At 34.7% G+C, this 24,418-nt stretch overlaps 1 protein-coding gene and 1 pseudogene across 2 annotated transcripts; both read right to left on the bottom strand.

Moving 5' to 3' along the window:
* Positions 1 to 921: 921 nt before the first annotated feature.
* Positions 922 to 3,118, bottom strand: MORF9 (plastid developmental protein DAG). The gene is made up of 4 exons (XM_086459976.1): positions 2,662 to 3,118; positions 1,585 to 1,682; positions 1,420 to 1,485; positions 922 to 1,322 (listed from the first exon to the last, which is right to left on the bottom strand). The coding sequence occupies exons 1-4, from the start codon at positions 3,054 to 3,056 to the stop codon at positions 1,147 to 1,149; spliced, it is 735 nt and encodes a 244-aa protein (XP_086316102.1). The 5' UTR covers positions 3,057 to 3,118; the 3' UTR covers positions 922 to 1,146.
* Positions 3,119 to 12,022: 8,904 nt separating this feature from the next.
* On the bottom strand, positions 12,023 to 23,303 carry LOC147390230 (transcriptional activator DEMETER-like; annotated as a pseudogene). The gene is made up of 9 exons (XR_015183365.1): positions 23,202 to 23,303; positions 22,984 to 23,076; positions 18,709 to 18,791; positions 13,699 to 14,142; positions 13,378 to 13,414; positions 13,224 to 13,281; positions 12,819 to 12,958; positions 12,657 to 12,722; positions 12,023 to 12,512 (listed from the first exon to the last, which is right to left on the bottom strand). The product of XR_015183365.1 is annotated as a transcriptional activator DEMETER-like (transcript).
* Positions 23,304 to 24,418: the final 1,115 nt, after the last annotated feature.

Here is a 24,418-nt window from a genome sequence, read left to right as displayed (position 1 = left end):
GAAAAAACACCCCCTAAATGATGCACAATTTTGAGTTTACTGGACCAATATTATTTAGCCCACTCTTTAATACAGCCAATGGTCATTAAAATAAGCCAATCATGAAGATAGGCTTGAAATCAGTGGTTAGAAGTCATCTATCATGACAGGTCAAGTTAACCCTTGTTTTAAAGCTTATTCATAAGAGTAAATCTTTTTTGGTAAAAATAAATAAATGTCAAAATTGATAGATGACTTTTAATAAATATTTTAAAATCATGGCCGGGTCTGTAATTTCCACAAAATACATAATCAATTTTCTACTTTTTTTTTGAAGGATTATCCTTTATATTCAAATTCTTTTATGAAATTAGCTAAACCAAATGTATTTTTTCATGGTTGTATTCTAACACTAGTACCTCAACAAGACCAAACAATCAACCTAAATGATTTTGCCCAAAAAAGAAAAAGAAAAATCAGGTTAAACATTTCAAATGGCAGGAAAAGTAGGAAACATAAATAACAGAACTATTGTTACCTAATGGCTTAATACATTCAAGCAATAACAAAATCAACTCAACCATCTAAGGATTGGGAACTGGAGATGTTGAGTTCGAATCCCCACTTAGGGGCTCACTCTCAGGGATTTATCTCAGAAATTACTTGGTAATCCTCGGAGCTCTAAGAGGCCCGGATACATCGGTTGCCAAATAATGCCTGTTAAGGTGCTAACTTAGCTAAGTTGGTAAGGCGTGTGGAGTGTAGATCCCAAGATCTAGGTTTAAATCTCGTTGAATCATCCTTCACATTGATTACTAACCACCTATTTTTGCCTAGTACAAAAAAAAGAAAAAGAAAAAAAACCCCCTGCTTTCAGCCTTTCTCCTCTGAGTTTATATCCTGAAATAGCAGAAAATGATACTTTCCTAACAAGATCATTAATGGGATATGAAGATGGTTCAATCATTTACTCCACATTTCAGAATAAGTCATACAAAACAGACTCCCACATTAAGTTTACTTTTTTCCTTCCCCTCCAGATGGAACTACTCAGCAAGCCTTGCAAAAGATACATGAACAAGCACTTGAACACAAACCACCAACCATACCAGTCTCTAACTACATTAATTGTAATACAAAGGCATGTAAAATCCAACTCTGATTACCTCACCCTGATGTTGAATCTGCCTGAGTTGCCTCTTGCTTGGGTCGTCTTCTTTCAGGAGGAGGACCACTTTTTCGTCTTTCATATCTTCTGCTCTCGTATTTTGATCCACTACGTTGCTTTGGTTGATAAGTGGGATACGTGCATGGTATTATCTCCCCATTAATATATTTATCTCCTGAAGAAATAAAGAAAAGAAAGCTCAAAATAGAAGAATGAGTTCACCAACATAAACAAATTTGTTTCTTTAAATACAAACAGTTAAAAAAACCAACCTCCATAATCCTTGTTTTTCACATCTATGTATGAATCAGGCAATACCCAAAGAACTCCAGGCAATCCTACATAATAAGAGAATGGAAATATATTCTAAGAAACCAACAAAAAGATGTAAGCTAAGTTATTTTAGAATGAAAGAAGCGCCAAAAATATTTACTTACCCTTGAATTTCTCAGATGTTTCTTCAGAAACAGTGCATTGGAATCCAGTGTATGTGGTAGTACTAAAGGCATACATGTTCTTCTTTGCTTCTTCCATGCTACAAGACAAACAATTCCAAGAGAGATCCAGAACAATAACTCAAATAACTAAAACTCCCACTAAATTCAAAAAATTGATCAAAATTCCCCATCCATCATCCGCCACAAGCCACAACCACAAGTGTTGAACAATACAAAATTAGCCTCCTTTTCCAAATTCATAACAATGCTATATTCCAGATGAAATTAGAAAGTAAAGATATTCAAGATTAAACCACAAGGGCCTGCTTGGATTGCCATTTTGTCCCAAAGAGACACAATTTTTATTTTATTTTTTTGCTCTAAAATGCTCGTATGGATGTTGGGGTCGGAAATTCGAACACTATTTCTGCAATCAACTCTACTTTAGTGAAATGTTTCTGATGAAAATATGACATTGAAAACAGACCCTAATCTCCGATTTTTCGGTTTCCTGTGACCAGCTCTGTTTGATTGAATCCACAATGGGACTATTAAGAACAAAACAGATTCAAAATTTTGAACTTTTGCACTTCAGAATTGAAGTCCCTAGCTATTAATCAATAGAATGTGTAACAATTCAACCCAAATTTGAATGAAAAATAAATCAGACCCTAATTTCTGATTTTTCGGTTTTGGATGACCAGCTCTGTTTGATTAAATTCACAATGGGACTGTTAAGAACTAAAAAGGATTCAAAATTTCTAACTTCTCCACTATCTATTTATCAATAAAATGTGTAACAATTTTAATCCAAATTTGAATGAAAAGTAAATCAGACCCTAATTTCTGATTTTTCGATTTTGGGTGACCAGCTCTGTTTGATTAAATTCACAATGGGACTGTTAGGGAAAAAGTAAGATTCAAAATTTCTAACTCTTGCACATAGTAATTGAAAACCCATAGCTATAAATCAATAAATTTACCTCACATTTGAATAACAAATAAATTAGACTTTTAGCAATTAATAAAATACTAAAAGAGCTAAACCAAACTGAAAGGCCAAGAACAAAGACGCACCTTCCCAATACGGTAGCGAGGGTATTGAGATAGGTGTCGATCATCTGCTCTCTTGTCGGCGCTGGATCTTTGGGAAACTCCATCACTATGAGCCAATGATTGTAATCGCAGCCAGGAAGCAATATAGTCTCTCTAGGTTCGTTGCTACTGCTTCTCTTTGAAGAGTATTCTCCATCAACTGCTGCTCGAATCGAAGAGCGAGATTTAGAAGAAATCGATGAAAAACGAGAAGAGAAGTAAGAAATAGAGTTGAATCCAAAGTGAGAAGAAACGAGAGGAACCCTAGAAATCGAAGCGGTAGATGGAAGAGAAGACAACCTAGGTTTCGATTGTAAAAATGTTGAAGGTGGTGAGATTAGGGTTTTAGAGAGGAGAGATGTGTTGAGTGTCGCCATTACAGAATAGAGAGGAGATAAGGTGGGAGGGAAGGATATTTTGGTGTTCAGGGTTTGTTCATCAACCAGTAGGTAAATAGAAGGGTGATTTAAACAATACCCCTCAACTCTGTCGGAATATTTGAGATACCCCTGTGTTTTCGAACTAATGACATGCTCCTTGAGGTCAGTCTATTCAAGAAGACTAACTTTAAATGACCGAAATGCCCACATTTTCAAACCCTACCAAAAAAAAAGCGATCTCTCTCCTCAAGATCTAAGGTAAATAAAATCTTCAACTTCTTGTGAAAAATACTTTTTTTTTTTCTTACTTGAAAAAATCCATCATCGTCTACTTCTTGTGGTTGAAGGAGTTGCGGAATCTTAAGATAGAACCTTAGTAATTAAAGACCATGGGTTTTGACGATGAAAATTATGACTTTTGACTAGAGGTTGAAAATGAAGGAATTTAGGTCATTTTTATTAGTCTCTCAGAGAAGATCAAGGTCAAGGGTTATATCACTAATTTGAAAATAAATGCGCTACATAAAATGTTAAACCATTGAATCCAATGAGTTGTTCATAGACAATCATCCTTCTATATGATCATGCAATAAACCTTGACACAATAATTATTTTTTAGTGACTTAAATATTTATTATTTAAATAGAAATATGATCTTGTAATTGAGCATCTTTTGATTAACCTTATATTTTATAATTAATTTTAAAATGAGTTTAATAGTTTTTCTCATATTGGTTGAGATGACTCAGGTATAGATGGGGAAGAAATGGGTTGGAATATCGATTTAATGGCGAGGCCGTCAATCCTATCTATATCATGATAGGAAAACCATGCACCAAAAAGGCCTAAAGAAGAAATGAATCCAACAATCAACATTCTTCATTTGTTGATTGAGTTATGTTATAGAATGCACCATAAGAAGTCACTAAAGTTCTGCAACCATTTTGTAAGACTCATAATTTCCTATATATAGTCTAGGGATTTGAAGGAGCCACTGCGGCAAGATGGTTAAGTCTACCCAAACAGTATGCATGAATAGCAACAATGGGAATCTGCTACAATTTTGAAACCTTGACGATGCAAGGCAGTTGATTTCAAATCCATCTTTAGATAAGTATATTTTAGTCTAGTCCAGATGAATGAGTGATAAACATTAATATTAATGATGGGTACCTCCAAATGCAGTTGGGGGCGATTTCAACTTTGCTGGGAAGAGGCCATCTGTTTATAATGGATTTTGGCAAAATATTGAGTGCTGTCACGCCCCGAAATCCCAACACGAATCCCTATGATTCATCAGTTAGAATCTCGAGGTGTGAGGTAATTAATCACACAATCTGACAGAACATTCATAAATAATAATACTTATGAAAAGAAAATATACGCAGCGGAATAAACATTTAACTAACATCTATACGAGAGTCTAGAGTAAGCAGAAGAAATCGACAAACACTGATATAAGTCAAGATCTTTAATCTCATAATTCATCAGGTTACAAAAATTTCTAAACTAACATGTTTCTTATCTACAACCAAAAACCGCTAGGATCCTCTACTAGTCCTCAAAGACATGGCGGCGGCAAGACATCAATCTGATCCTCCTCAAGGACCTCCTCAAAAGACTCCTCAAGAACGGTTCTTCAAAAGTTAATAATCTGAAAGGGGAAGGATAGGGTGAGTAACAGGGGAATGTTACTCAGCAGGATGAACGCCGTTCTAACAACAGTCATACATCTCTATCATTTCTATCATTTAAAGTAACCTATGCATCTTTCAATAAAAAACATCTACCAAACATCACAAAATAAGAAAGATACATAATAAGAAAACGGCGGTGTAATCGATAAGAGAGAGAGGAACACGCCGATATAACGCCTCGGCTATGGCAATACGATATTCCAAACTTAACCTCCGATGTGGAATCCCATCATTATAATCTAATTTTGTGGTCGGTCTAGCATACCACGGTTGGATGACCATTTATTCGGCTCAGACTGGCCGTTGACCAAGAACCCAATACTGAATTCAACTAACGGTGAGGTCGACCGTTTGACGACTACAGACTAATAGTAATCACTAATTAGCCTAGGAGACCCCTCGCGTCGAAGCCTATTAAGAGGCAATGCATGTGAACCCCGCTTAGCTCTACACTATACAGAGACCGCCTTTACACACAACGTTCCCCAGGAAATAAATAGGAGAAATTCTCGGATTTCATAAGCTGTAATATGCTCTAAGGTATCCCATACTACCGAAGAGCATATGACATCTAGTGTTATCTTAGATGACTCGCCGCTTCCGGATACACAGCAAGCATCACTCTTTATGGGTTTTCTACAAACCTTTACTGGTAAACAAAATAATTTATTTTTATATAATATATCATTTCTTTTTAATCGAAAATACAAACAAAGTCTGGTAGTACCCTCCAGTGACAGTATCTGTCTCCATCCATCAACCATCTCATCCCTCTATCTATCTATCACGTTTTACGTGGCATGGCCACTACGTAGAACTGGAGGCACTGTCCCATCAATCAGTCGAGAACATACGTTCTCTCTATCCATCCATCAATTAAATCGATCAATCTATCATCTAATTTCCTACATATCTATTAAAGTAATTCGAAATCCATAAAGCATCAACCAATCCATTCGATGGTTTTGGTTGAGTCGAGAGACTCGAAAACAAAGATAAAACCATAAACTGAAAATCTATGAAAATTTAACTAAGTGTTGAAAAATAATTTTTTTCAAAGTCGAAATGAAAACGAACTATTTATTTATTTATTAAAGAACTTAAAGTAATACTTAATTAGTTTTAATGAAATAAATGTAGGAAATGGGTATACATACTAGATGGAAGCAACACAAAACAAATTAGAACCAAACTCAACATTCGGATACTTTTCCGAATTGCTGATTTTTCGTCGAAACTCGACCCAAAACTCGATCCAAATATCATATTAACTATATGTATAAACTTAATGAAATAATCGATTTATCAACCATCATATGGATTTTCTATGAAATTATCGCATAACTAGAAGGTAGAAGGGAAGGCAACCTACTTCAAGCTATTTTCAACGGTTTGAACGAACTTTAAAATCGCCTCCGGCCAATCTCCAAAATTTTCTTCCGGCGAAAATCGGATTTCTTTGCGTCCACGCGTAACCCTCGGCGAGAGGGAGAGGAACAACTTTCCTTCTTGCGCTAAGCTCGGATCGTTCTCGTTTGGCGTAGATCTGAGTTTTAAATATTGAAGGAAAAGGGTTGAGATTTGTTTGGAGAGGAGAATAAGAAAAATCTGATTTTTCTAATAGAATTTAGATATTTATATCACTTAAGTTGGGACATACTTGTCATTTTAGAAATATTTTTCCCAAATGCCGAATTGGACAAATTATACTCTATTTCGGGTGATTTTTCGACACGAATCTAATGATATGATCGGTTTTCCTCAAATTACGTCTCTAAGGTGTCATTTACCTATTGTAAAATATCTAACGCGAAACTCGAGGATTTGATAACTTTTAAATCAATGCACGGATCTAAAATTTTTTCCTCGAGATACATTTTAGGTTTTTCAGGTCATTACAGAGTGCCAACCGATTATTGAATCTCTCATCAATGCTTGAGGGGTTGTAATTAGTCATCTTGTTATTAGTGTGGATTCGAAACTTATAAATCATTTTATTGACAAGGAGATTAAACATAAATTGAAGGTCCTTCAGTTTGTGTTCGTTTGAATTTTTCATTGGATTATCACGAACTCTGAGCTTGTTAAATGAATTAAGACAAAAATCATAGAAAATTTATTCAAGGAAAGTAGCATGTCCTACAAGTTTAGTTCCATTTGAATGCTATATGAGTGAAGTCTTGACAAGTTAAAGTCTGTGAGTGTTGATACAATGACCTGGTTTCCAAAAAACCCACCTTCACCTAATAATTACTAACCACTAACTCACCTTCTTATCTGAAAAAAAGAAAAGAAAAAGAGAAGATCTGTAAGGGAAAATTGAAAAGGACTCCAAATCTGCTGGTCGCTGCCGGCCCAACTCAATTTCGCTTTGGTTGAACTCGGTTATATAACTTAAACTCGCATTCTTTTTCTTTGACTTCCCTTACCAATCTCTTCCTGCAGATAACAAAAAAGGAAAATGATTACTTCACTAGCACTTCTACTTCACATGTGAAGAAATCAAAATTCCCAATGACTAAAACATAAGTACACATAACACCAAATGCTGGGCTAGATGACAGCATGGAAAATTTTTCAATGGATTATTAGACAGTGTAGCAAGTTCAATACGAAAATGAAAAAAAACTATCTCACACACCAAACCCACACGCATGTGCACGCACACACACAAACAAAGACAAATTAAAAAAAAAAAAAATCCATCCTGACTTCCAACTTACACTTGTCAGTCCTCATCAACAAAGACAAATTAAAAAAAAAAAAAATCCATCCTGACTTCCAACTTACACTTGTCAGTCCTCATCTGTAGGATATGGAAACGGAGATAAATTATACTAACAAGGCCAGTTATGGATGATTTTGAAATTGCTACATGGGAGACAAAGTATCGCACCCACAATCCACCAACTCTCTTTATGAACTCGGAATGCAGTCCAATTACAAAACCCCAAGAAAATTGTGGATAAAACTTTACACACTCCACACCTAGCAGAAGATTTCACTTTTCCACTTTCCCACCTATGACTTCTCTCCTAGTTTTAAAACATTCGACTTCTACATTTAAAAAAAAGAGTACATAGTGTACAGCATGGAACACACTCCACACCTAGCAGAAGATTTCACTTTTCCACTTTCCCACCTATGACTTCTCTCCTAGTTTTAAAACATTCGACTTCTACATTTAAAAAAAAAGAGTACATAGTGTAATTCTTTGATATGATAGGTATATAATCTTGTTCTTTAGAACTAAGGATGATTGCGTTTTTAAACAGCAACTGATGCCTACAAATTAAAATAATAATCAATTTTGTTGCTAAAATTACAGAATCATAAAAAACTAGTAGATTTCCATAATTGTGATGATTCTAATAATAGAAGTAGCAATTTCATGAAACAAAAAAGACTTATAAAAAAAGATGAAGAGTAAGATTCACATACCTCTTCATCGAGACCAAAATCTTCAGGAGAAATTAGTGTAGGCTCGGACCTCCATTTAACATGCACTATGACAGTGACCTATCCATATTTTTATTAATCCATTAGGTGCATTCAAAGACAACCATAGATCTATAATAACATTTTTATTTTTATTTTTTTTTGTTAGAGGAACTGCATTGCTTATACTGACCTCAAAAAAGACATGGTAGATACAGCTAGTCGGTGAACAGAAAAGCTGGGTTGAAAATTCAGAGTTGGATATGCATATCTGAAGACATCTCACTGTATCTTCCTGTGCATTATTCAAGAGTTCTGGCAAGAAAGCTGGAGTTCAGATAACACTAACTGCACCAACTTGGATAGACTCTATGAAGAGGGGGATGTGACATTAATGGATCTCATAGACTAAAGACGATCAACAACAACATGATGGATGCTTTCTAACAACATCTGGTCTTTAATGTATGAAATCAAAGACTTTAATATTAAATGTAATCAAATGTACGTTCCTTATCTAAAGGAGCATTATTGTATGACGGTATTAGATTTTTAGGCTTGATGCATTGTATGTCCAAAACACACTTGTTCTTTTGTATTCTTCCATCTTGCAGCGGCCTCAACATTAATGCCATCTACATCAAGCCATTCGACCTTTAGAAGCCATTTGTTTGGATCGGAGTGCTTATAATTCCATAAGCATCAAAGCTCTTAGCCTTTGGCCAGAAATTTCTTAGTGTCGATTATTACCATCCGACCAACATTTCCACAAACAAATGGCCTATTGTTTTAGATTGTCGCATGAAGGTGGTACAAGCGTGATCTGCTACGATTCATAAACACATAGCTATCTATATATGCATGAGAACATTTCATCTCTTGTTCAAAGGAAATCTACACAAAGCATAGAAGCTTATATTATCGATAACCTTGTGCATATAAAGCCACATGGAAGCAATAACCTCAAACGACATTCAAATTTATGGCTAGATTTGATGGGAAGACTAGGGAATATCAGCCCATTTCAGCCGTCGGATTGATGGAAAGTTTTAATGGTTTGATATTTGATCTTTTACATTTAAAGGGCAGTTACCTATTTGTTTCCCACAATCCTACTTCAATCTTCGGACTAATTTGGCAAAGATTGATCTACTATCCATCGAGATTCTTTATGTTTATAACTGATTAATCCTTCGTCATGATAATTTTTCAGATTGTGTGTGAATTTCCTGTGAATATAGACACGATCTGTCATTTAATCTAATTCACGATGATCAAGATTCTTTTCTTTTATACCTGATTATATATGTTGTCATGACAATTATTCAGATTGTGTGTGAATATACAAACAATTATTCATTTAATTCGATCGACGTCATTTTGTCCTACCTGTGCCAAAGAAGTTAGGGTTGGGTCAGCCGCATCATACTGGCTACAATTCACCCCCACCAACAATTGTTTTTGTCTGCTCCATCTATCAACACCAGACCTTTGCATTTATCATCTCTTCGCATTTATTGCTTAAATCTCTCTCTGGAATGTATTGATATACATTCCTTCTACTTATTTGTCACATGTAATTGTGATCTAGTTGATTTTATGAACCCACGTTGACACTTGGATCAAAGCTAATCTCAATATTTTGAATTGTTTATCTTAACCATTTGAATCATAGATATTACCACTAAAAGGGGGCAGGAAGACATTTTGTTTGGAGTGGAAGGGTTCTCCTCATCTGTGAATTATCTTCCTGATGGGAGATTTGATTATGAATAAGAGATGTCTTAAAGGAGGTAGTGTTGTTATTAAGCACTTAAGGGAGGGAAAAAAAGTAGAGGAAAGCATAGTCCATTCAGTCATTTTTTGGTTAATCGACATGGATCCTACGTAACTACTTTACAAATGCCTCCACCTAGATTTGAAATTTAACAAAATTGAAAACCACTCCATTTTTAACGATCGTCGTTAGATTTGGATAGTCGTTTTTTGAGATTTTTATAATTGATTCTTTGCTTTCATGATAATTGTTTAGATCGTGGGTGAATATTCCTGTAAATATACTCATGATCTGTCATATAATTCCATAAAGTCATTTTATCAAAACTGTGCTAAAGTGGCCAGGGCTCTGGCAGCTGCATCATATTGACAACAATTCCCCCCGTTAACAAACCTTTTCATCTCTGCTTCATTCATCAACTCCAATTGACTGCATTTTCCGTTTCTTTGCAATTACAATTCTAATGCAGTGGGATTTTGTCACCGGCCCAAAGCTCATCTCAATGACTTGAATGGTCAATCTTGAAAATATAAATCATAGATCTCACCATTGAAAGGAGATGATGAGGCATTAAGAAATAAAAAGTTTATTAACAAGACTACCCATGTTAGCAAGGAAAAGTTGGGAGGTGTTCAGAAAGAAAACCTCTGTCAGGGTTCGTTCAGTTATTTTTCCTTCCTGAAATCCTATTTACTCGTTTCCCCAATAAATTCAAAAAATTCTAAATGATTTAAAAAAGAAGAAGGAGAATCCTATTATTCTCTCGCTTGCTTAGCAAAATAATAAAATATAGGTACAAGATGGTGAAGTCTGAATGTGATACGATGACCTGATTTCAATACCCCCTTACCACTAATTACTAAACACTAACTCGCTTCCTTACGAAAGGAAGGGAAAAAAAAAAAAAATTCCCAAATTCAAAATTAAAAGTTGATTCCAACTGAATTTCGGTTCGGTTGAACTCTGCTGTTGGCGCATCCTCTTTCTTTCACTTACTTAGTCTCTCTCTGCAGATAACGGTAAAAAAAACTATTACTTCACTGGCACTTCTGCTTTACATTACACTTGAAGAAACTAAAATTACCAAATAATTGAACACAAGATAACATGACAACTGCTACTGGGTAAAAGACTAAAGATATCTGTCAACATTTAAAATATTAGTTATCTTGCTCATTGGAGCCTTAGCCAAAAAAAAAGTAGGGATCAATCCAGCACCTGATCCATAAAATTCAGTATTAAAATAGTCTACTGTCATTGCAAGTGGTAGTCATTACTGCTCTCACTACCTCAATCCACATTGTTTTAAGTCTTCCCTACGGATTTTTTTTATTTTTTCTATTCTATGTTAGGTCTGATATTATCTTAGAAACACAATAAAGAAAGACATGGGAGGTTGAATAGACCTACTTAGTAAGTAAGATAGCAAAATAATAATGACAACAACAAATATGCATTACAAAATATGGTTGGAAGCCGTTCTAGATCTCAAGATTTGGAACAGTTAAAAATCGTTCCAGAACTCAGGATTTGGAATGGCTAAAAATCGTTCCAAATATAACAATACACATAACACAAAAAATATCTTAGACATCAGATTTTATAAGACTAATGTTCTAAGTCTCAGACTTTAGACATCGATTACAAATCGATATCTAAAATTGTCATAAATTGATATCTAAATTTTTAAAAAAATTTTAATTTTAATTTTTTTTTTCTATGCCCCTATTACCCACGGTCAAAATAGACCCAAATAGAGAAATTGAGGTTCTCTATCACATTAATTTATACACAAAAAGAGTTACAATGAGTCATAATTTACAAATCCAAACTTACAATGCATTGATAAACCCTTTACAATCATTACACAAGCACATGTGCTTACAAGGAAGCAATGATATCACTCCCATCCCTCCCTATCTTCTTTAAGATCCCCACAATGCCCACAATTGCCAATCGAGCAGAGCTTTTCGTGTCACCACATTGCATACTCTCACGATGAGCTTCCACACCTTCAAAAGAGTGTTTGAGAAGCAAGTGCTCCTGATCAACCAAAAAAGTGGTACACCAGCTCAGGGTTCAAAATAAAGATATGGAAATATAAATAATCACCATTACAATAAGAACACTCAATTGTAACCTGATGGTATCCATGCTAAAATATCTACTTTAAATAGGACCAATCTCAGAAAATTTCTAAAGTGTAAGTATGCTCATCATTAACTTTCCCATTTTCAATTGTTTCCAGTCATTTCAAAGCATCTTTTTTGCATCATACCCATGTGATCTAGTGGTTAGCCAAAGCAATTAAGATGACTAATAATTGGTGCGATTTCATACCTTTCCAGAAGTAGCTTTGAATTTCCTTTGTTGATTGACCTAGCACACAAAACAATGGTTTAAGTCAGTTGTTTTGACTTCTCCTAGTGGATTATGAAACCAACATGTATAAAACCTTTTCACCTTTAAATATTGTTGTTACGGAGGTTCCAAAATAAACGGTTCGTCTTGATAGGTTCCATATCCAAGCCCTTGGAACATCTATCGGGTTAAGACAAGAATCATGGTTAGCAAATACTTACGTAGAAATGATCTTTTTAGTTTGGTACTGCTGGACTTGATAATCCAATTTCTATAGCATGGGGAGAATACGAATGAGAGTATAGAGTAGTAATAAAATTTTACCTCATTCACTTAAAAATATGTGCCATTCAATGGAAAACTCCCTCTCATAGCCGTTTTGCATGGTATCTGTTCATAGGATGTTTTAAGTATCAATCATCATCTAATGGCTAGCAAGTTGTATTTAGATTTTCTAGTGGATGGTTATCAGTTGTAATTCCTCACCAAAAGTGTTCCTCTGACTTTTTGAGAATTTGCTTCTCGTATACTATTATATGAGAAACATGTCTTCTCCTTGCATAGGTCGCCCGAAATCTGGGAACTACAACATCTTTCAGGCAGTTGAATAGATTCTGCAGTTTCACCTGAAATTGAGCATTGGAAACTACTAACCAGCAAAAAATACTGAGCAAAACATATATTCTATAATCCTGGAACAATATCTGATGATTCTATAGTCCTGCTAATCACACCAATGGAATCATGCCTTCATAACCTACCAGAATTTGTGTTGCTTTTTTTGTCAGCCATATTTCAAATACTATGGACTAAGTAATTTTCATATGGATAGGAGGGGGTGTTATAGCTTGTGAGCCACCAAATCGGGCTTACTGTGAAATATATGCTTACCTGGTGTCCATATGGCAAGAAGGTATGAACAAATGTCACAAGGTACTCGTCTTTCCACCTGAAAATTGTCGAAAATGTAAACAAGTTAAGAGAGATTTGTAAAAATAATAGTCAAGAACTATTCTTGTGGCCAATAACTGGGAGAATAACTAACCCCTTTCAAAAGACGGTGTGAATCTGGAAGTTCATACCTACAATTAGTGAGAAAAGTTAGTATAAATCCAATATGTTACTGCTGATTAGTTATATTATAATTTCCTAAGAGTCCTAGCTTCTTTTGCTATAAGTACTGCTGATATATAATTATTAGGACAAGATTTTATATGCTATTTCTGTAGTAAACAATCATCTCCCAGGGTTACGGTATTTGAACATAATCAATTGCATCATCTGAGTATGAGAGAATTGGTTCTGGTCCTAATACTAAATTTTATTTAATTATGTGAACATGGAGTGTCCAGTCAGGGCTACTTACATTTGGTGTTCTATTCGAAGCCGGCACACGTTCTTCAGCTTTGGTGTCGGGATGGAAGTAGCATCTGGAGTTAAAGCAACTAAAGCCTTTGACATATCACCTTCTTGGAGTTCCATATTGTTCTCTTGCATGTAACTCTGTAAGTTCAATGCAAACTCTTTAAAGTTGAGTTTAATTGTAGGAATTTCATCGGGATCCTCGTAGAATAATGCATCTTCTATATCACTTTATGGTATTTCTGTACATTTAGGATCTGGACTCGCTGGTAATTCAATAAAAGGTTCACTCTGATTGATTATGGACCTTGTTTCTAAGTGCTTATTTGCTTCTAGCTAAAGAATTGGCACTCGATTGATACCCACACCTGGATTTTCGTTGGTTGCGATGGGAGCGATTGAACTCACAATACCTTTTTCCTCTGGCCCTGGCAGGGCTTGCCTCGCACTGTATCCCAACTTGGTTCATTAGTCATCTAAATTATGAGAATATATCATGTATGTCAAGAAACATCAGGTATATTTGAGAGAGTGAGAATTCACAATTCCCTAAGCCCTCACTTGGCTCATCTAGAGGTTTTAGAACCCTTCATTTGGCAGTTTCCAGATAAATCTCCAAGGTCAAATACCAATCTGATATGATGATCATAATCATCTGATACACAGTTTTTTTCCCCTCATTACTACTTGTATACTTTTTAATTGTCATTATACGATCACCCTATTGGGAAGATTTTTCATCCAGTACACGTTTCCCATCAATAATACCCAGGTCTTCCCCCCCGCACACGCACACACACACACACACACACACACACACACAACACTGGTTTGTCTGTAAAGAAGCTGAAACTTTAAGATTGTGGAGGAGAAACAGACCTTGCAAAAGCACTTGCGAAGTGTTTACACTCTGCTCTCATTGGACAGGCATTGCAATTTGGCTTGCTTTTTGTACAAAATACCTGCATTAAGATTGAAGCATGCCATTCCCTTTTATGTTGTTTTTTATCAATCACATGTTAGTAGATGTCCTTTATAATTCTCGTATAGTAACATACCTTTCCAAATGTAATCATGTGATAATGTAGTTCGTACCGGTAAAACATATATGGAGTTAAGACCGTTCCTGTAGTTCTCAGCTTTGCTAATTCATATGTAAATGCAGTTTGCAATTAATGCAAATAATTTAAAAGATTTATGGGTTTACAATGTCCCTTGATCAAGTGTGCACAACCATGGCCAAAGATATTTCTGGATGGACTCCAACACTGGGTACCTATACAAGGATTATAAGATTAGCATGTTTCGTGTAATGGAATATTTTGTCCTTTTTTTTTTTGTAACTTTGCCGATTCAGTATATTGTGTATGTTTGTATGGAATGCAACATGTTTATGTGACTTACTTTGCTTTGTCAGGGGGGGCATCCCTTAACCATTCAAGGTCAATTTTTTCATGTTCTAACACATCGGTTGAGGAAATCCTGCAGAGAATACAAATACATTAAGATCTTTGAAGACATTTAAGGAGTGTTTCCAGATTTGTGAGATCAACTGAAAACAAGTTTTTTTTTTTTTCTAACTTGTGGGGGTCATACCTTGATTCTCTCTACAAGCATGTCGTTCATTTCTTGTGCTTTGATTGTATCAGCAATCACATTAACATCTGCGCATCTCACTGCTTCCCAGTCCAATGAGTCCATTCTGTCACTACTTCATTCTTTTTTTGGACTTTTGTGGAACGCCTCCTTTCTTAAACTATCCCAATCAAATGCATTCTTTTTCTCCCTATCAAATTTTCCCTTTTCTTTCGAATTTTCGGTGGTTTCCCCAGTACGTGCCTTTTCCGAAGAATACTTTAGCTCTTTTGAATTTGATGATTCAACCACCTTATTCTCTATGGGCTTTTGCTTATCTACCAAACATGTGCTTTCCAACACATCCAAGGTCTCTACTGAAAAAGTAGGTAAATTCAAATAGGTTTGTTGTATGCTACTGTTACCCCTTTGATCCAGTTTATCAACAGAGATTTTAGGTTCTGCAGTTGGAGTGTCTTCATGTTGGAAGGTCTTCACGTCCCCATGAAGATTGTTGCAAGAGTGCAGTTGTTTTGCATGGAAAGTTTGGTGTCCTGAGTTGATTAGTGTTTGCTCTGATTGCTTGCTTGATGATAAGGAATGGTTAGTACTCAATGATAAGTTGAGTCCTACTTCTGATACAAATGGAATGAAACACTACTTGAGTTTGGAAATTAAACATTAAACATAGAGAAAAAATTATCCAAAAAACTACGTGAAAATGGGGTAAATGCGATGTCAAGGTGCATTGAATTTGGCATCCAATGAATTTTCTTGGATTCAATATTGGTCAAAGTCCAACTTACCCATTTTTCATGTAGTGATAAAAAATAAAAACAAATAGTAATAAAACAAATAGATCATCATTTTGATTTCAAAAAAAATTAGGCCATTGAGAAGTTAATCAGTGATATTAAAAGTGTGACTTGGTTTAAAAGTTCTATAAAATAGGACAGACAAGTGCTGGTGTTTTCTTCCCTTCAAGAAATAAATTATCAATGAGAATTAGATTAAACAAAAATTACCTCATAATTGGAAAATAAACTGGGGTATGGACCAGATGGGATGGTGCTCAGATATCATTATTAGGCCATGGGGGACTTCACCACCCATTGTAGTTATTACAATGACACAATAAGCGACCTTTTCCAATGTAACATCCACTAGCATGTGAAGGAAGAACTAAACCAAGTTAACATTCAATATACAAAAGTTATTTAGCCAAAATCCCCAACTTAAAAGATTGATTATTTTACTCCTAAACTCAGTACCCATTTATGACTCCTTTCAAGCATCTCAGGTGAACCTTCACCAGCAAAACCTTGAGAGTACGGTTGCAATCTAACTCAAAGATAACATTCATTTGTTTTGTGATTAGATGTGATCTAACTAGTATGATTAGAAGCCAAAAATTCCATTAGTAAGGAGAATATCAACTTTATGAAATAACAATTTCAACATATATGATGATTTTTGGTGGACTGTTAGTCATTTATATTCTAAAAATAAAAAATAATGTGAGATGTTGGATGGTTTTGATCATATAAGCAGGACAATCTAGCATAGAACTAGCTTTTGAATCATGCTTAAGCTTGTTCATGAGTAACCAACAACTGCTCTAAACTAAGGCTGTTAGTCAACATCAAGTACCTTAAATGAAGTATTGTGTCTGAATTATTTCTAGCATGTATAACCCACATAGACACACACACACAAACACAAACACAAACACATTCAAAAAGGAGAGGTGGCCTCAAAGCTTGGGGTGATATTCTGAACCAAGACTAGTATCTTCATGAGAAGTTGGTCCAAGGACAAAAAGTTAAAAAAAAAAAAAAAAAAGAACGCATACCTAAGACAGCGTCTATTGCATTTTGTGAAAAAGACAGCAAACCTATTTACAATGCTTTGAATAACACAAAAAAATTTCAAACAACAAGTAAAGTTAATTTGAGACTCACAAAAATAAAATAAAAAAGTGAGTTCCTAATGATCATTGATGAGATTTTCTTTGGATTGAAGACATATTTTTGAGATCAACAGGTTCACTACCTCTTTGTAAAAAGACGAGTTTCTTTAGCAACATTGTTTATTATGATACAGAGGTGACTATGAAACTAGATTAAAAAAAATCCCAAATTACTTCATAAGCACAAAACAAACCATCAAAACATGATATTTTTAATTTTTTTCCTTCTTTTTTGTTCTTCCAATTGTCTTCCTGATTTATGCCCCTAATTACACATCTCACTTCAAATTAACAACTTTTCAATCGAAATCTTGGGTACTTTTTTTAGTGGTTCTTATTTCTCTGTAAACAGGTGAAATTATCAAAAATCCATGAAAATAACTTTCAAATGGAACATCAAATCATTTAGAAAAATAGTTTTTAGCAATTAAGAATACGAAATAGAATTGAAAGAAAGAGATTTTAAGGAATCGAAACTAGAGACAAAGACGAAACTTGTTGGGTTTATTGGCGTCATTGAAGATCAAATTGGTAGAAGAAAAGGCCTGCAATTGCACCATGTGATGCTCTAATATCAATAGATTTGCCTTCCAGAAAAGAACAAGAGCTGAAGAAATCTACAAACCCCTCTTCATCTTCATCAAGCTCCATAGATAAAAGAAAACCCTGCACTTTAAAATTGAAGATGGGAGAAATCGGTTTAAAATCGAAGAATTGAAAGAATTGAAGATGAGAGATTAATTAATAGTTGAACATTTGGGAAAATCGAAGATTAGCGATGATTTACGATTCGAGAATAGCTCAAAACCTCTGCAACGAAATCCAAAAAGAAGTCCCTTCTCGAAATCGAGATGAAGATCGAGCTTCATTAGGTTTTGAGAAATTGAGAATATAGTTAGGGTTTTAGAAATCAAAACCGAGATGAGGATGAAACTTCATTACAGATCTAATTTACTAGCTAATTTGTGATCAAAGAATTGGAGAAATCCATCAGAAGTTGATTTACAAATGAATATGAGTGCATTCCGTCTGTTTGTGCCTGTTGGAATGATTGACCTAAGAGGCTTCTCTCGAGATTTAATGTATATGGGGGAAACGGCTTTCAACAGAGAAACGGTTTAAAACCGTTTAGAATCACAAATGGCTAAAATCTGTCTCACACTAGTGTTCCTAATTCGTTGTTTTCTTGTAGTGTGATATTTAACACACTTATAATTACATCAAATTGTAGTATCACAACTTTGCTTAAAGAACTATCGCAATAACAAGGTCATAATCTCAAAATTATTCACATTGTTTGTTGCTATTTGTGAAAACATGGCTGGGAAACTACAAGTATAATCTCGATAAAATAAGACATTCCATAGTAGGCATGCATGCACCATTTGACACACATGTGGAGTCCACACACGTACGTATTGTTGTATCTGTAATGATTATGAAACTAGAGGATATGGATAAGAATCAAACCTTGCAGATGCACTTGCAAAGTGTTTGCATTCTGCTCTCATTGGACATGCATTGCAATTCGGCTTGCTTTTTGTACAAAAAGCCTGCATGAAACTCCAAACATTCTCTCCATTAGTAGTTGTTTTTATTAATCACATGTTAGGAGATGACAACAGTACGTAATCCTAGTTAATATTATTACATACCTCCTTTCCAAATGTAATCATCTGAGAATGTACCTCATACCAGTTGTTACATGATAGGTTACATCATTAAAACATTTAAGGAATTAGAGTAGTCATGAAAGTCTTTTCTTTGTTAATATATGTAAAAAATGCAGTTCACAGTGACATTAATCGAAAATTTCACAAGTCTAGAAGCATGTGTTCGGCCTAACGTAAATATGGGTCCCGATTACAAATCGGAACTCTGATAACGATGGCATTAACTTTGCTTAAAGAACTATCGCAATAACAAGGTCATAATCTCAAAATTATTCACATTGTTTGTTGCTATTTGTGAAAACATGGCTGGGACATACAAGTATAATCTCGATAAATAAGACATTCCATAGTAGGCATGCATGCACCATTGACACACATGTGGAGTCCACACAGTACGTATTGTTGTAATCTGTAATGATTATGAAACTAGAGGATATGGATAAGAATCTAACCTTGCAGATGCACTTGCAAAGTGTTTGCATTCTGCTCTCATTGGACATGCATTGCAATTTCGGCTTGCTTTTTGTACAAAAAGCCTGCATGAAACTCCACACTCTCTCCATTAGTAGTTGTTTTTATTAATCACATGTTAGGAGATGACAACAGTACGTAATCCTAGTTAATATTATTACATACCTCCTTTCCAAATGTAATCATCTGAGAATGTACCTCATACCAGTTGTTACATGATAGGTTACATCATTAAAACATTAAGGAATTAGAGTAGTCATGAAAGTCTTTTCTTTGTTAATATATGTAAAAAAATGCAGTTCACAGTGACATTAATCGAAAATTTCACAAGTCTAGAAGCATGTGTTCGGCCTAACGTAAATATGGGTCCCGATTACAAATCGGAACTCTGATAACGATGGCATTAGTTCCTAAAGGTTTGTTTTGACAAGATGAAACTTTAGAAATTTATTTCACTCCATTACAAACTCGTTCCATTCAGATCTCGTTTGTCAATTTTGGACCTGAAAAACAACAAATTTCTAAGTCTAGAAGCATGTGTTCGGCTTAAACATAAACCCAAACTGAAGTCCTGAGTACAAATCAGAACTCTGGCGATGATTTTGTCAGTTCATATAAGTTTTCTTTTCACAAGAAAAAAAGTATAGAGTTCCATTCGGATTTTGTTAGCCTATGTTTGACCTCGAAATTTATAATTTCTATGTCTAGAACCAGGCTTTTGGCCTAAATCTAAACTGGGGTCTCGATTACAAATCAAAACCCCAATAATGATGCCATCGATTTCTACAGATTTGTTCTGACAAGATGGAACTACGTAAATTGGTTTCGGCCTGAGGCCAAGAGTGGAGAGTGTGCACAAGATGATTCATGATTGGAAACTGAAAGGCACTTTCAAAGTGTTAACACTGGGTGCTTGATACCTTCTCCTCAAATTCTCTATTAATGAAGGTTCCTATATTGTTAAAAGAGAGAATTTCAATAGAAGGATGGCAACTCATCAAGGATGGTGATTGCCCCACGAACACTAAACTTAATGCCTTGGGGAGTTCTCATTACATTCCGCTCCAAGTGGATCACACACCACTTGGCAATGGAGTTTGGGTCCAAGGAAATGAAGCAACTAAGGAAGATCAGTTCCATTTTAGACTCACCTCTAATTGATTCCAATAACAAGGCAATCGGATCTGGGGTTTTCGGTTAAATGGGTACTCATTGACACCCCCAAGTAAAAATAAAAGGTAAGTTCCACCACGTGCATTCAGATTAAGACACGGACCCTTTATATATCGACTTATAGCTGAGAATGAGAATGAAAGACTTGAGCATAGAACCTTGATTCAGCGCTTACCTTATGTGTTTTCAGAGTTTTAGCTTAATAACTAGGTTCTTATAAAATGGATAACACATACTAAGAACATTTTTCATGCGCGGGGAAGGGGGGGGGGGTGGTCTGAATGAAAAAAAATTCTAAAAGGTTTAATCAAGATAATCATTTGATCACACTGTTTAGGTGTAATATTAACATTAGATTGAAAGAGAACCATTAATGGATAAGAATGGGCAAAAGACTAATATGGATAAAAAATAAATGGCATAGCTTAGGTGATTCTAGTAATTGGATAAGCTGTAAACAATGATGATGATGATAATATGATGGCATAGTTATACACATGCATGAGGAGATATCATAAACAAATGGTCTATTGTATTAGATTGTCATGCATTCTTTAGCGGTACATGCATGGTCTACAATGAATCATTGAATAAGAGAAGACATAGTTTTGGAATGATTGCCCTTACTACCTCTATTACCCTCCTGCAATTCATGTTCCTTTTAAAAAGAAAAAAAAAGCTTCGTTACATTTAATAACAATCTAATCTTACTGATTTAAAGTTTGATAACACTGGGAAAATGTTATCAGGTTTCACTGACTGCCTGCTTGTGAAGTCCATCTCTGTGGATTTCCATTCAACTTTGAGTCGATTGAAGCTTATGACCTACCAGATTAAGTCTGTCGTGATCACTCCAAACTCTCTAATATTTAGTTTGTCTAAAACTCTTTTATTTAGAAACTCTGCAATGGTATGAGATCCATGGCCAGCTCTAATCCAGCCAGTCACGAGACTCACCTGCGTTACCCACCCATATTTCATTGCCTTCTTTCATTCTCTATTATCTTCTCCGTACTTTGATCAATAATCTAACCTTTAATTTCACATTTTCAACCTCCCTCAATATCATCATGAAGGCATCAATCCAATGATCTTCACCACTTTCATCATTCTTAATCTCTATAGAGATATGATCAAGTTACACATTATTCTTTGTTATCTTGAGTTTTGATTTGATGTATAACTATTCTCATTTTATAAATAACAATAAGGGTAAATTACCATTTCATGTTCTGGATATGGGAGAGTTCCCATTCCAGTACACTGTTCATTTTAATTCCCAAAACATGCTTTATGCATGTTTTGGTGCTTATTTTTCAGCAAGATCACCACTTTTAGAATAAATACCAGTGATCTCGCCGTTAAATACTCAAACGATATTTGACTTCAAAATACCTGAATTATAAATTAAGTCACGAGATGGCTACCTCACATTTATCAGTGAGAAACTCACTTGATGGCTACCTCACATTTATCAGTGAGAAACTCACTTTTACAATAAATAGCTGTGATCTCTGTATCGCACACTTCGCTTTAAAATTAGAATAAATACCTGTTATCTCGCTACCTCATCTTCGTGCATGTTTTGGAAATTTTTTCTATCACTAATCTCCATTATTGCCAAATATGTTTTATTAACAGTATAATATTACATGCATAAATATGGTTCATAAATAGCACAAATTATTTTCTAGTAATTTTTGCTGACATAGTTATATACATACATTGGGAGATCTCTAAAACAAATGGTCTATTGTTTTAGATCATCTTGATTTTTATCATGCGGTCACTAGGAGTCCAAGCATGATTCGCTATGATTCATAAATACATAGTTATATATACATGACAACATTTCATAAGAGAACGATGGGCTAAATTGACAGGAAGCATTGAAATTTTTTTTTTTTGGTTCTAACAGTTTATACTTTCCTACCTACCTACGATGGTTTTGGAAGGATAGAAAATTTCAAGATGGTATTTATATCCCTATCATGAAAGTTTATTACTAAATACAAATTTGTCTTTAAGAAAAAATTATCAAAGGCAATCTGCACAAAGCAGTGAAGCTTATATTTTTTTTTTAAATTATCAGTAAGCTGATGAATAATATTAAAAGACAAATAATTACAAACTATCGAGAAGGACCCCCCTTATTTACTAAAAACTATCGAGAATAATTACAAGATAAATAATCAAAAAAGATTATTGACAACTCTTGAGGAATAGAACAACTATCCACGATAACAAGAAAGTGGTTTTCTCTCCGGAAGAATTCAAAAGAACAAGAGAGGAAAGAAGAAGCGAGCAATTGAATCTCTTTTATCGTCTCCATATATTTCCAAGATAGATCAAGGTTACCGATTATGCATTTCACATAGTACATAGAATATTGTTGATAGCCTCAAGAATGTAACGAAAGAAAAGGTACCTCTTAGCACGTTCAATCTGCAACAGGTAAATCATCGATCCAATAAAAGGATGGTCACTTAATCTTTCCTTATTTCCTTTTAGTTTCTTCCTCCTGAAAGACAAAAAACAAAAAAAACAAAAAAAACCAAAAACCAAAAACCAAAAAAGTATTCAATCATCAAACAAGAGATTACAATCCAAAGTCATCAAAGGATTGGGGATCTTATGAAATCTCACCGTAACTGTAAATTCCAACGATCAGAAGGAGAGAGAGGGAGAGAAGAAGCCATTGTTGTTGCAGATCTTCTTCCCATGTCTTTTCAATATAGGGCTTCTAGGCAAGGTGACTGCTCTTTAGAGAAAGGGGTCCTTTTATAGCATCATTTTAGGGTTACAGTTCTAGAATTCATACTGGAGGAAGCCACGTGGATGCACCAACCATTTGTTCAACAACTTTTCTAGCGCCAAGAAATTCTGTGCTCACAAACGTTTTTGCTCATAGTGCTCAAAGGCTTTCCTCTTCATGAAACGTGTAACAAAAGAGGTAGTTTTCGAAATTCAGGATGCTCTAAATACATAGAAAAAAAAATCACAATTAATAGAGTTTGTCATCCAATAAAATACTTCCTTTAATAAAAAAAAATATATAAGTTAAAATGATTACGTTTCTAATTTTGGAATCAAAAGAATCCGATTACTATTATCAAGTTAAAAACCTAAACAAAGAAATTCTAAACTTTTTTACAACAAAAACATCACCCAAGGTTCGTCTATTTCTACTTTTACTTTGCCGACAAACAATAAGAGCCCATACTGGCTTTCTCCATCGGGCACATTTGCTTTCGGCTTCTACCCATATTCTAGTGATCAACATAGTTATTGTTGATTGTTTTATACATTCAAATCGCAACACGACTATTACTTTATTCCAATAGAATCAATCAAACATATATCTCAAACAATCATTCATGAGCGAAAATCTAGTTCAAGTTATAATTACTTACCTTGTGTCATCGCTAAACCTTTAATCCAATGTTTTTGAAGATGCTCTATTTAATCTTCTCTTTCCTCGTGCTATGCAAATTTCAATGAATTAATTTTTTCTTCTTTACTTACTTTCTCCCTTCTCTCTATTTGGATTGACTGAGCTTTTATGATCGATGGCTATCACTTCCTTTATCTTAATGTTTTCAACGTTTCTTGTCCTTTTAAGAATTTTAATATGGGATTAGCCAATCCCTTTATAGATAAACGTTAAGGGCCTAGATTAATTCTTTTAGTAGGTTTCCTATCTATCAAGGTCTCCTACTAATTTATTAAAAAAATATAATTCTAATGATTTTGGGTTTCCATATAAATTGATATCTAATATATTATAAAATCCACGTGCAATTTAGAAACTAAAACTGTGAAGATTAATGAGGCCAAAACTTTGCACGGGTTCTAACATTCTC

This window comes from Akebia trifoliata, chromosome 11, assembly GCF_017979445.1.
Source record: "Akebia trifoliata isolate Shusen 1 chromosome 11, ASM1797944v1, whole genome shotgun sequence".
In the NCBI taxonomy this organism is placed as follows: domain Eukaryota; kingdom Viridiplantae; phylum Streptophyta; class Magnoliopsida; order Ranunculales; family Lardizabalaceae; genus Akebia; species Akebia trifoliata.
This window is presented reverse-complemented; position numbering and strand designations above follow the sequence as displayed.